The 12500-nt window shown below is 41.4% G+C and overlaps 1 protein-coding gene across 1 annotated transcript in view; it reads left to right on the top strand.

Moving 5' to 3' along the window:
• The first annotated feature begins 6277 nt into the window (after positions 1 to 6277).
• The window catches only part of LOC116221187 (tripartite motif-containing protein 16-like), a 44282-nt gene continuing 38059 nt past the window's right edge, over positions 6278 to 12500 (top strand). Inside the window, exons 1-2 of the mRNA XM_031571127.2 lie at positions 6278 to 7019; positions 11199 to 11294. Coding sequence (XP_031426987.2) covers positions 6420 to 7019; positions 11199 to 11294 — 696 coding nt within the window. The 5' untranslated portion in view covers positions 6278 to 6419. The remainder of the gene's footprint in view (positions 7020 to 11198; positions 11295 to 12500) is intronic.

Below are 12500 nucleotides of genomic sequence, written 5' to 3'. Positions count from 1 at the left end.
GCTAGCGTTGGCTAGCGTTAGCTAGCTAACCGTGCTGCCATACTGAACCTGATGTATTTCATCATTTTATTTACTTGTGCAGATGCTGCGTATGCCAACTGTTGTTTTGTGTATGATACAGGTATGTTTGCTCCAATAGCGGGAAATATGTGTTGTTATATGTTGTGTAATATAATATGTGCATGGTTGTTCGAATTGTTTGTGCACTGGTTTACTTTTATTTGATTAATGCCTGTCAGCAATGCTGCCTATGCCAACTGTTTGTTTGTTGTATGATACAGGAATTAAGAACAAAGCAAATCGCAGTGTTCGTCAGTCCCCTGTTTGACCACCGTCACAACCGTCTCCGGTTGTGAGTTTAGTCGTATGACTGTAAAAGTTCGGTTAACAAGTCAGTTGAGTATTGAGCCGTATAACTTATCACAATTTTTTTTTCAAACGATCGTTTAAAAGTCCTGGTATTAGACAATAAACTTGTATGTATACATGTCTATGTTTTAAACAACTAGAGACCGGAATGACGTAATCACTTCCGGTTTCTGTGCCTCACCAGCCACGAACCTCACCGCTCGTCACTGCTGTGTCATCATATCTCTCCCGTTTGGCTGATTGTCATCCTTTGTGGAAGCAAAAACACACAAACACACCTCAACATCTATAATTTCAGACTGCATCTACCACAGACACATCCCAATGAATGTAGCTAATTTGATTAAGCTCATTACCATAATTAAAAACTATTTTTTTGTCAGTCGGAGTCCAAAAGCCCATGTGGCACAGGAAGAAGGGACAGAAAGAGAAATAATAAGTGTGACAGTGGTCATCAAAAAATGAAATGACCACGGATTCGTGTAGTGGTTTTGTAATTCAGTAATCCAGTGAACGACAACCAACCAAGGACACGGCCATGAATGTGGCTTTGGATTCAACGATCAGTCCTGGAGCCTGGACTGCTCCAAATCGGCTTACTCTTTCAGACACAGTAACGAGGAGATTGAGTTCCCCCTAGTGGCCAGCTCCAGAATAGGAGTGTATGCGGATCACACAGCATGTGTGATAAAATTAACAGAATTATACGGTCATGAGAAACAGTTAATGAGCTCTGTTTAAAACCAATAATAACTTGTATTGTGTTAAAAGGAGTTCAAATGCAAAACGTCTTTAATTCATTCATTGTTTACTCCATTCGTTATAATTCAGGCTGAGATATAATGGTATTATCAGTGATCTGTACAGTAGTCTAGATCTGCCTGCCTGAGATCGATTGTTTTTGTGTCCACCCACGGATCCAGCGGAGATGGCAGTATTTCCTCATGCGAGTACATTTTCTCACTGAGAAAACATCACCCTATCACTCTCATGGTTATTTCTCCACGTTTTTCAGCATATTTTTTGATATTCTAACACTGTTAAGTGTGTTGTTATTATTTTCTAATACGAGTTTCAGGAGAATGTGTATGAAACATTTAAGTAAGTGGGCGCCTAGTTTTACTGCTAGCGTGTGTGTGTGAATGAACCCCCCCCCCCCCCCCATCTTGTTAGCTGAGTTCAACCCATGACTGCAAATTCATATCATATGCACATATGTCAGTGTATTTTATACAGTCATTTGTGTATTGTTTCTTTAGTAACCTGTATAGGTTTTGTGAGATGTAGACATATTTTACAAGGCTGTCTGTATTTTGTTCCTTCAGTAACTTTATGGGTTTTGTGACAGTCTATTCAGTTATGGCTGCATGCTCTTTACCGGCAGCGGTAGAGAAAATGAGAATTATGTCTCAGGGAAACCCTGCATATGGTTGTAGCTTAAATGCATCCTATAGCCATAAGTAATTGCGTCAACAAACCCATCACCTGCTGGGCCAGCCAGTCAGCAAGCATAACTAGACATAACTGAACACATAAGAAAAAAAAAAATGTATATCACTGGGCTACAGACAGCGTATGTTGTACCCTGCAACCCTAACAAAGCTTACGACTAAAAGCTCCATATGTACCAAACCAAACTAATTGCTAAATGGCAGCATAACTAAACATAACTAATGCTAAACCAAACTAAATGCCAAACCAAAACTAAATGCCTAAATGCCAGAAATAGCTAAACACATCTAAAAACCACATGCAATACAATCAACATAACTGGGCTACAGACAGCCGTATTGTTGTACCGTTGAAGGAGTGCGGAAGATCCCGGGTACAGCACACGGCGCGTATTGCGACTGTCACCAGCCAACTAAATACTAAATAAAATCCCCATACACCCAGCCAGGCAGCCTCTCTCTCTCTCTCTCTCCCTTTCCTTTCTTATCACATTGCTAATGCCTATAATAACCCACTCACTCTGTTCTTTTTCTTTCTCTCCTAATCTAGACTATCTTCGCCATGGGACGCTGCTGTAGTCTCTCTACCCGGTCTACCTGCAGAAACCCTCGACCAATTGCACCCACCGCACACTTACTCTACCTCATACCCTATGCTAGCATTTATATACAATATATATTATTGCCACCATCGACATGTTTCTCTGTTCCTACTCCCCTTACCCCTGTAATAGTAACCCTATCAGCACAGTGTATATCCACTAAACTGGTCTTGTCTGTATCATGTATTTACCACTGGATGTCTGTATATATATTTTGTACATCTACCAAATGCAGGCTATGTACAACACCTGTTGTTTCCCTTCCCCTTCTGCCACACAACCCTCCCCCCTTCCCCCCTTCCTATCTCCACCCGGCCAACCTCAAGCAGATGGGTTCCCCCTTATGTGCCGTGGTTCTGCTTAAGGTTTCTTCCTGACTAACAGGGAGTTTTTTCTTGCCCGTGTTGCCATTGTGCTTGCACTAAGGGGGTTTCAGGCTCTGGGCTCTGTAAAGCGCCTAGAGACAATTGTATTGTTATGGCGCTATATAAATAAAATTGAATTGAATTGAATTGAAATGTGGTTGTAACGTTAATGAGGTATGTATTGTAGCTATGTCAGTCACTACGAGTTTGAGTACTTCAATTACTTTATTGACCGTTATACAGACATCCCAACCTGCAAAAAGTCATTTCAGGGAGGATCCCCCCCCCCCCCCCCCCCCCGAAAAAAATAAATGTTTTACATGCACGCCTTCATGTATCATTATATAGGCTATAGCCCTATGCAATTCTTTGTTAATTATGTTTAAATATGTAGATTACTTTTACTATTTATATGCTGCTTATACTATTTATGTTAACTGCTTTTATTTTTATTCCATTGCCAATTTAAACAGGTCTAAGGAGTTTGTTGTTTTCATGTAGCCCTGGCAACTAGCCGGCCTGAATAATATGCACATGAAATGAAACTTGTTGAACTCACCTCAACATGTATTTTACAGTCATTTAACCTGCCTTGAGCAATGCTGAAATCACTGTTACAGATTGTACAGCGAGCAAGACTGTCATTGTGATTTTACTTCTCTAAGACAGGGGTACACTTTTGTATAGTCTCTTGCAGAGGTGTAAAAAGTACTGAAATGTTGTACTCAAGTAAAAGTACAATTACTTTGATGAAATTTACTTAAGTACAAGTAAAATACCCATTAAAATCTACTCAAGTAAAAGTAAAAAGTAGTTCATTTAAAAATGTACTTTAAGTAAAAGTTACTTAGTTACTTTCAACAACTTGATGGGGGCCGCTCCTATATAGTGCAAAAGGACAAGGGTCATAAATCCAATACAAAAACTAGTTATTTTTATTAAAGGAGAATCTTTAGAAATAATAAGTGCAATGACATTAAACATGTCAAACATTAAACATGTCAACACAACATTTAAGAACTTTTGGGAGACATGTCAAGACATGACAGCTAAAATAAAAAGTTAAAATACCGCTGCCCCACTTAAACTTTGGTTACTTTACTTGTGTTCCACCTTTAGAGCATTAGTCTACAACTTCTTGTTGAGTTTGAGCAGCAGCTGATTTTCAAGATGAGTAGAGTTCATCCGGGCTAGCTTTGCATTGAACAGCAATCCAGCACAGCTGAAGAGTCGCTCGCAACGCGGCCGAGGCAGGTAGGCCAGTATTGAGTTTCAGGGACAGTTTTTTGATATTCTGAAAGGCGTTCAGCAGATCCATATTGACTGAGACACAGGCTAGGTACCCTTCTAACTCCCCTGTACCTTCTGGACTTCATTGAGGAAAATAAATCATCTTCATCTGATGAATGTTTGTCCAACTTGCTCCCAGCCTCCAAACATCCGGTCAAGGTGTTGTCTGACATAGACTAAGACCTGTAGAATGACAACAACATTTCTGACAATTAAGTATTGAGCTGCCATCAAGATTCAAGAGTGCATCATAACACAGAAATAGCTATAAATAGCTACTTGAGATGACAGACCTACAGTATACAGAATTATAGCATTATTTTCTATTTCTACATGCATCACAATCATAATCCTCAATTCTTGCTAACCGGGACCCCCTTAGCATGAACATGAAAGACGTGCACGTTGCAAAGCCACCACTTATCGTTATCAATATCTGACTAAACATCGTGATAAATTGCAGATAACGACATACACATTGACTTGTCCAACTGTCTGAAAAACGATGGTGTGCGCATATACATTGTTCTGTTTCAAGCATGGGAGGCAGCCAAATGATTAGCCTAATATCAGTTTATGTGGTGTATTTCATTGCTGATGACTGATCTGCAGTTTTTAACACAATATGAGAGACTGAACATAATAATTCTATGACCTGAAACGAATGGAAGACAGGAATGGTATTATTAGTCTATTGGATGACCGCTGTCGACGTTAGCATACTCAGGTCGGTTGCAAAGTGCTAGCCAAAATTAGGCTACTACCTACTAGTGCCATGAAACGCATATTTTGCTTAATGGAGCAAAGTTAACTAAATGACAAAACGCTGTCTGAACTACTAATGGAAAGGGACAAATACTGTACTTACCAATACATGCTTGCGCAGATTTGAAGATGAATTTGTATAAGCAGAAAGTTCTGACTGACGGATTAGGCCACAGTTTACACAGCATATAGCTGTTGCCGTCTTTTACGTTGGAAGGCAAAACTGCTTGCTGAGATGTGGCCACGGGTTTTCTTTCATCTTCTTTAATTTCAACTGGCCGGAAAGTTCGGTGCTTCAGCTTGTTGGTGGTCCGCAGCTTGTTGGTAGTTCCGCACTATCATCTTCCTCCATATCTATCTCTCGTGACTCGGCACCGTACTGGTGCCTTGCATCGACTCCATCATCCACTCTATGCAGCATCCACCACTGCAGTGAGCATTGTGGTGCGCGATTCCTGCCTTGAACTATGTTTTTTTTTTTTTACTCAGTAACGGATGTAATTTCCAATGTAGCGAAGTACAATACTTCAGTCAAAATCTACTTAAGTAAAAGTAAAATTACCGATTTAAAAAACTACTTAAAAATTACAAAGTACACAAAAAAACTACTCAATTACAGTAACGTGAGTAAAAGTAATTCGTTACTTTACACCTCTGGTCTCTTGTAAAATGTGTCTTAGATTTTCGTTTTTTGGGGTACTCTCCCTCTGCCATGGTGCTCCTGTTCCTAGATACACTGAACTGATTAATTCGGTTCTGGAGAAGAGATAAAAGCCCGCCCACACTGAAAATTGATTGGTTGACTTACCGAAACAGGCCAATCAGGATGCTTCATGAGGCACACACTCGCACTGCTCTAGGTCCCTCTCTGTCGTGCGCGCGCTACACAGATGCTTACGCGGTTTGGAGCACGTCTGTCTCGCGTGCGCGGTCTTGCTCGCTCGCTCTAGATTCCGGGAGATTTTAAGTAATTTGCGGGCATCAGGGAGTCGCTATCAATATGCGGGAGACTCCCGGAACTTCCGGGAGACTTGGGATGTCTGGTTATAACACCGGCTGAACACGTTAGGCACAGTGTCTGCTTCTCACAGAACCGCGAGCACAGAGGCTCCACAACAAGTTACAACAATTTCTCTTAACCAGCCGTCCCCGACCCTCGGCTACTCTGCCAGCCCCCCCCGCACATGAGCTGCCGCGGCTGACAGAGAGCAAGGACACAGACACACATACAACACAATGAACATGAACACATTAACACACACAGGTCGTTACAGTATTATACTGCAGCCAACTTGTTGCTTGTTTGTAAACTCTGTGTTTGATGATTCATTCAAGTAAATGTTCTCACTAAGGAAACATCAGCTTTTTATTATTTCTTCCTGTTTTTCAGGGGTGTAACACACACGCAAACATACGCACACAAACACACGCACGCATATTTCCCCGCCTCCATTTGAACTTGGAAGACCGAATCAAAATGACTTCCAGGAAGCCACTCCTCAGCACATCACGTTCTGGTGAAAACGAAACTTAAGTATCACTTAGTGTGCATGTGCTTGTAAGAGAAAGCAAACAAAATGGCAGAGGCTATTTCAAAGAAAAGAAAGAAAGAAGAGGACTCCTTCATGTGTCCAGTCTGTCTAGATCTGCTGAAGGATCCAGTGACTATTCCCTGTGGACATAATTTCTGCATGAGGTGCATTGAGGGCTGCTGGGATCAGGAGGATCAGAGAGGAGTCTACAGCTGCCCCCTGTGCAAAGACACCTTCACTCCCAGACCTAGACTAAAAAAAAATACTCTGATTGCTGAAATGGTGGAGACATTTAGGAAGACCAGAATCCAAGCTTCTTCTATTACTCCCCCTAATGCTGGACCTGGAGATGTGGAGTGTGACCTCTGCACTGGGAGAAAACTCACGGCTGTGAAGTCCTGTCTGGATTGTCTGTTGTCTTACTGTGAAACTCACTTCAAAGTTCACAATGATGTCAACCCTGGAAGAAAACACTCAGTGATTGATGCCACAGGCCAGCTACAGGAGAGGATCTGCTCTCATCATAAGAAGGTTTTTGAAATATTTTGTCGAACCGATCAGAGTTGTATCTGCTATCTGTGCACGATGGACGAACATAAAGGCCATGACACAGTCACTGTTGCAGCAGAATGGACAGACAAACAGGTCAGTTCTGTACATACATGTGTCAAACATTTCTATGAGGGCTCTTATACATACTAACTGTGAATGTAATACTATAACTACAACACTACTATCTCACCAGTCTTCAGGGACTTTCCCACCGGTGGAACATTTTTTTCTTGTTGTCAGAACTCTGCGAGTTTTTGTCCTAGAGACCACATGAACCATGAACCCTTTACTTTTAAAATATATACAGTTCGAAACAAAAAAATAAATAAGCACTTTGTCAGGAGAATCGAACAAAAAGCATGCACATGTAGTGAGGGCAGTAGAGGGGAAGATGCAGTGGCGAAACCACCGGGGTGGCAGCTGCCACCCTAAAAAATTGCTTGCCACCCCACTTGCCAACCAGGTTGTCAGAAGTGTCTCCTATAATATACTATACATTTATTGAATGGTATTATATTTTTGCTACTTAAGCTGTTGATCTCTTTGGTAACTTGTTCTAAAATCTTTACGTTCCCCCTCCCCTGTAAAATGGTGGAGTCCATGAGTCCGCTTTGCTCTCTTGTCACCGTGGTTGCCCATCTCCGCTCCATTTCAGTGAAGAAAGAGACGGTTTTGAAAGCATTTGAGAAGCAAAAAACAAACTGGAGACAAGCCTGCTGTAGGCTTGCAGTGAGGAAAGAAGTGAATCGTGAATCAAGAAAATGTGATGGGTGGTCATATGTGATAGACAGTTCCGTTGTAATTTCAATCGTTTATTTAATTGCTAGCTTGCAAAAGTCGGTAGCACACAGTAGCTAGCTCGCTATACAGCTTGCTTGTGCTAGATAGCCTTGAAGTTACCACTGTTAGCTTATAGGCCAGGCAAAGTAACCCATTTTGGAGCCAAAAATATAATTAATTGTAAAAAAAAAAAAAATTTCAGCATAGATCATTTCTATGAGGTGTCCAGAACAACATACTAAAAGTCCTAAGAAATCCTAGTTGAGGAAATATGTTTAATTCTCATCAATCTGAGATGTGTGCTAATAATGCATGGCAAAAATCCCTCAAAAATTTCATTTTTTCCTTTACTCCTATCAAAATAAAACTTAACACAATGAAAGTACCCATGAAAAGTAGCATTTTTTGTATTACAAGTTTCTTTGAAAATGAATTTTAATATGCAAATGAGCTACGTATACACTAATCGAATATGCCCAAAATACACCCAAATAGGCTTAATGTTTTCCTTTACTCCTACCACAATAAAACTTTACATGGTAAAAGTATACATGAAAAGTAACTTTTTGTATTACAAGTTTCTCTTGAAATGAATTTGAATATGCACATGAGCGTCACACTTATCGAATATGTCCTAATTGCATAGGCAGAAACACCATACCCCTGGCAGGTAGTACCAAGCCAGGCAGTTTTCAGGTTAGAGGCCAGTCTAAAAGCAGCATTGCCATCTCCCATTGGCAGTAGGATGATTGGATGAAGATTGGGCCGATGTATTTGTCATACATATGTATGGTGTTTCTGCCTATGGACATACTCAATAAGTGTGGAGCTCATGTGCATATTCAAATTAATTTCAATAGAAACTTGTAATACAAAACATTTTACTTTTCATGGGTACTTTCATTGTGTAAAGTTTCATTTTGATAGGAGTAAAGGAAAAAATTAATTAATAAATACATATAGACACCAGGTATGTGTGTGTGTGTGTGTGTGTGTGTGTGTGTGTGTGTGTGTGTGTGTGTGTGTGTGTGTGTGTGTGTGTGTGTGTGTGTGTGTGTGTGTGTGTGTGTGTGTGTGTGTGTGTGTGTGTGTGTGTGTGTGTGTGTGTGTGTGTGATATGCCACCCTTGAATTTCAACTTGCCACCCTTCTGCCACCCCATGTAAAGTTTTCTAGAATCGCCACTGGGAAGATGGTTATACCCCAAGTTATAGTCCGACTACGCCACCCCAGGGAAAACTTACATCAGTAAGCCCCAGGGAATACTTTAAAGTAATTTTCAGTATACTGTTTATTATACTGTTAATTTCAGTTTATACACCAAGGCAAAAACAGGTTCGAATGCACGAGGCGACAGACGGGATTCCAGTTCAAGAATGTTTATTAATAACTGAGGGAAAGGACGGAGAGTGGAGTAAAGAGGTTGATTGTGAAATAACCTGCAAACGAGACTCACAAGTTAGCAAGCTACAAAAATATATTTATTGGATATCATTTATGCCAGTAAGACTAAAACAGGGAAACTATTAGACTAGAGTCTAGGCAGTGCTAAGTAGGACTTACCTGAGGGAGGCAGACTAGCAGACGGCGTGCTCTTGGATCCACACCGCTCACACGTGCACACACACACACACACACACACACACACACACACACACACTCTCAAAGAAGTGGTTGTAAGGTGAACTATTACACGGCAAGCAACCCACAGCACACTGCACACACAGCACAACACGGCACACCCACAGCACAGCACACTAACCAGCTTGATACACCCTATGTAGGTGCCTAGCAAAAACAATTATTGCACCAGGAGATACCAACAGTCAATCATAAGCATGAATCAGTCAGACAATAATAGCAATCACTCATAGATATTAACTACAGACCAGAACAAATAAAAAACATGCACCAGGACAAGCTACAGCGCCACCAGCCTTATCCAAAGTCACATGCAAACAGAAAACACACAAGACAGAAGCATTACACCCTTGGAGAGTTTGACAGGGAGATAGTACAATGCCACGGTTCCAAGACAGAAGAAAATGACAAACAAAGAAAACGAAAACCCAACTCAACAGAAATAAGTCAGACAGGCATGCACAACAACAGTGTGGTATAGCTCATGAACATGTTAGATCATACAACTATTATCTGGCCAAACAAAACAGCAGCACCTTTGTGCTCAAGCCCTTCAGCATGGTCACGGAGTCTCACTGGTTAAGCAGATGAGGCTTAACATTTACAACTGGAACGGCGAAGTCAGCGGCGAAGTACGGTTCCTCACTGAACATGCAGGGACAAGGACATACCCAAAGCGAGCAGCAGAAGGAAGGCTATGAGTACAGGGCCGGCTAATCAGGAATTCACCTCAACAGGAGAAGGGGTGTGGTTACAGACACCGTAATGAACGCACACAATGTCTGGTCCTTTTATTTACACCTAGGTGGAGGCTACCAATGACTAGGCTGACGCTATTTCGGCTGATTGAGAGTAAAAGCAGGGAGTGTAGGTGTAACGACACCACCCTACCACACACATTTCACTCTCTGAGTGAGGTTTCTGCTCCTAAGTACCCACCCATTAGCGAATGACAGCTATTCATATGAAAAGGGGTTGGTGATTCAGTGATCTCTTTTGGGCCATGGTGTGGCGAGAAAACCTGTGGGGGGAGTGGGCCACAAAGACGTTCAAGGGCCATTACGTAATGGCCATAGACTTTGTCTGAGGTGTCCCAGGTTTGTTTACACCTAACTCATCAATATGCATTTGTAGGGACACAAGTTTTAGAGAGGCACAGGTCACTCTGAAATTATAAATATGTAGTAGTGAAACCATACACACTTTCTGAATGCTAAACTCACATACAGTATGTATAGCCAACACCTATGTTTACAAGGTTCAGAGTTCAAGTCTTGGTCCGAAATCTTTACAATGTTTTTTTTTGTACAAATTCTGAGCAGCTCTGAATGAAGGTTTTCGTAAGGGTGATTTTACATTTGATTTAAATACAATTTTATTTTACTACTGTACATTCCTTTTACCCTAATGTTGTTATTGCTGGTATCTTCTATAACATAATCATATATGCCACTTGTGCATCAATACTTTTAGTTAGGGGAAATATACAAAAACATCAAGGCATGTGAGACTTCCTAAAAAAGTCAAACAGGCCTCTGTCCCTGAAGGGTTAAGTCTGGCTGTTTCCGCAATGACTCGGGTGCAAGATCCAGTGTTGAGTAAAAACAGGTTCTACAGGTTCTGAACCAGCCTGATACGTTTTTACCAGAGCTCCTCTTGAACTTAGCTCATGGCTTCATCCTGATTTTCTCTTGAAGATGATAACGACTTCAATGTGTCATTAAATCTCTTGAAAAAACTAAAATGTATTTAAAGGTTTTTGCTTATGAATGATCCGTTGTCATGTGTAATTTTTGATTCTCAATGTTGCAAACAATCCACCGATAATAATTATGATAATATTTTTACACAGAGGCAGTTGGGGCAGACCCAGAGGAGATTCCAGCAGAGAATCCAGGAGAGAGAGAAGGAGCTGCAGGAGCTGAGGAAGGCTGTGGAGACTCTCAAGGTGAGAACTGACCACATAAGTCAACAGCTGGCTCAGCAATCACTTGTTATTTGGCTATCACCGTTATGCTGCCATCTCTACATGATACAGACCGTCCCAGGGCCAATATGGTTTGGCAGGATTTGCCCTGGGTCATTTGATCAAGAAGAGCCAGTCACGCCACGAGTGAGTTTGCTCCTTCACTTACTTCTGTGTGTCTTCTGTCCCCCTCCTCTTTGTGTGTCTCCTAACAGAGCTCTGCACAGACAGCAGTGGAGGACAGTGAGAGGATCTTTACTGAGATGATCCGCTCCATTAAGAGAAGGCGCTCTGAGGTGAAAGAGCTGATCAGAGATCAGGAGAAGGCTGAGGTGAGTCGGGCTGAAGGACTCCTGAAGCGACTGGAGGAGGAGATTGCTGAGCTGAAGAGGAGAGATGCTGAGTTGGAGCAGCTTTCACTCACAGAGGATCACATCCATTTCCTCAAGGTAATTGTTCATGATGGATTGTTAGTGCACAGAATGTTTGGCACCGATTTATGTTGAATATATTCCTAGGTGGAAATTTGTATTCAATGCAGATATTGTTGAATTTCCTTCAAGGATCTCTACATTTCCCGATAGATCCTCATTCTTCATATTATAACACAGTCCACAGTACTTTGAACAGATACCTTACCCCATGAAGTTTCAGTGTCTGTGAAGAAAGTTTTTGTATTTATCACTGAAAACATTTGAGCACGATGAAGACATTTTCATTCTTCAGAAAACTACTCAAAATCATTATGGCAATTGTTAGGACAGGATAGGTCACATGGTAGCAAGAAACACTTATTGACAGGCGGGGCTTGAGTGATGTCACTACCTGTGGTTAATTGATAAAAGCACATCTGCCCTGACATCATGGCTCACAGTTTGTTTGGAGGCACTTGAGGTGCACAGGTGCCTGCCACTCGGCCTCTTTGGTCAAGCCACATGGATTCATTTGGGATTCAACCAAAAAACTTGAATTTAAGGAATCACCACATGCGCTTACCCCGCTAGCAGTTAGCCAGCTTGAGAGAGATGCCTGGCAGGGAGTGTTCACACACACACAAACACACACAAATTAAAACATATATACACACACACACACATTCACACATACACATACACATACACACTCACACACACACATACACACACATACATACACATACACACTCACAGACACACACACACATACACA

Source organism: Clupea harengus, chromosome 7, assembly GCF_900700415.2.
Source record: "Clupea harengus chromosome 7, Ch_v2.0.2, whole genome shotgun sequence".
Taxonomy (NCBI): Eukaryota; Metazoa; Chordata; class Actinopteri; order Clupeiformes; family Clupeidae; genus Clupea; species Clupea harengus.
Note: the sequence above shows the minus strand (reverse complement) of the source record. Positions and strands in the feature narration are given on the sequence as shown.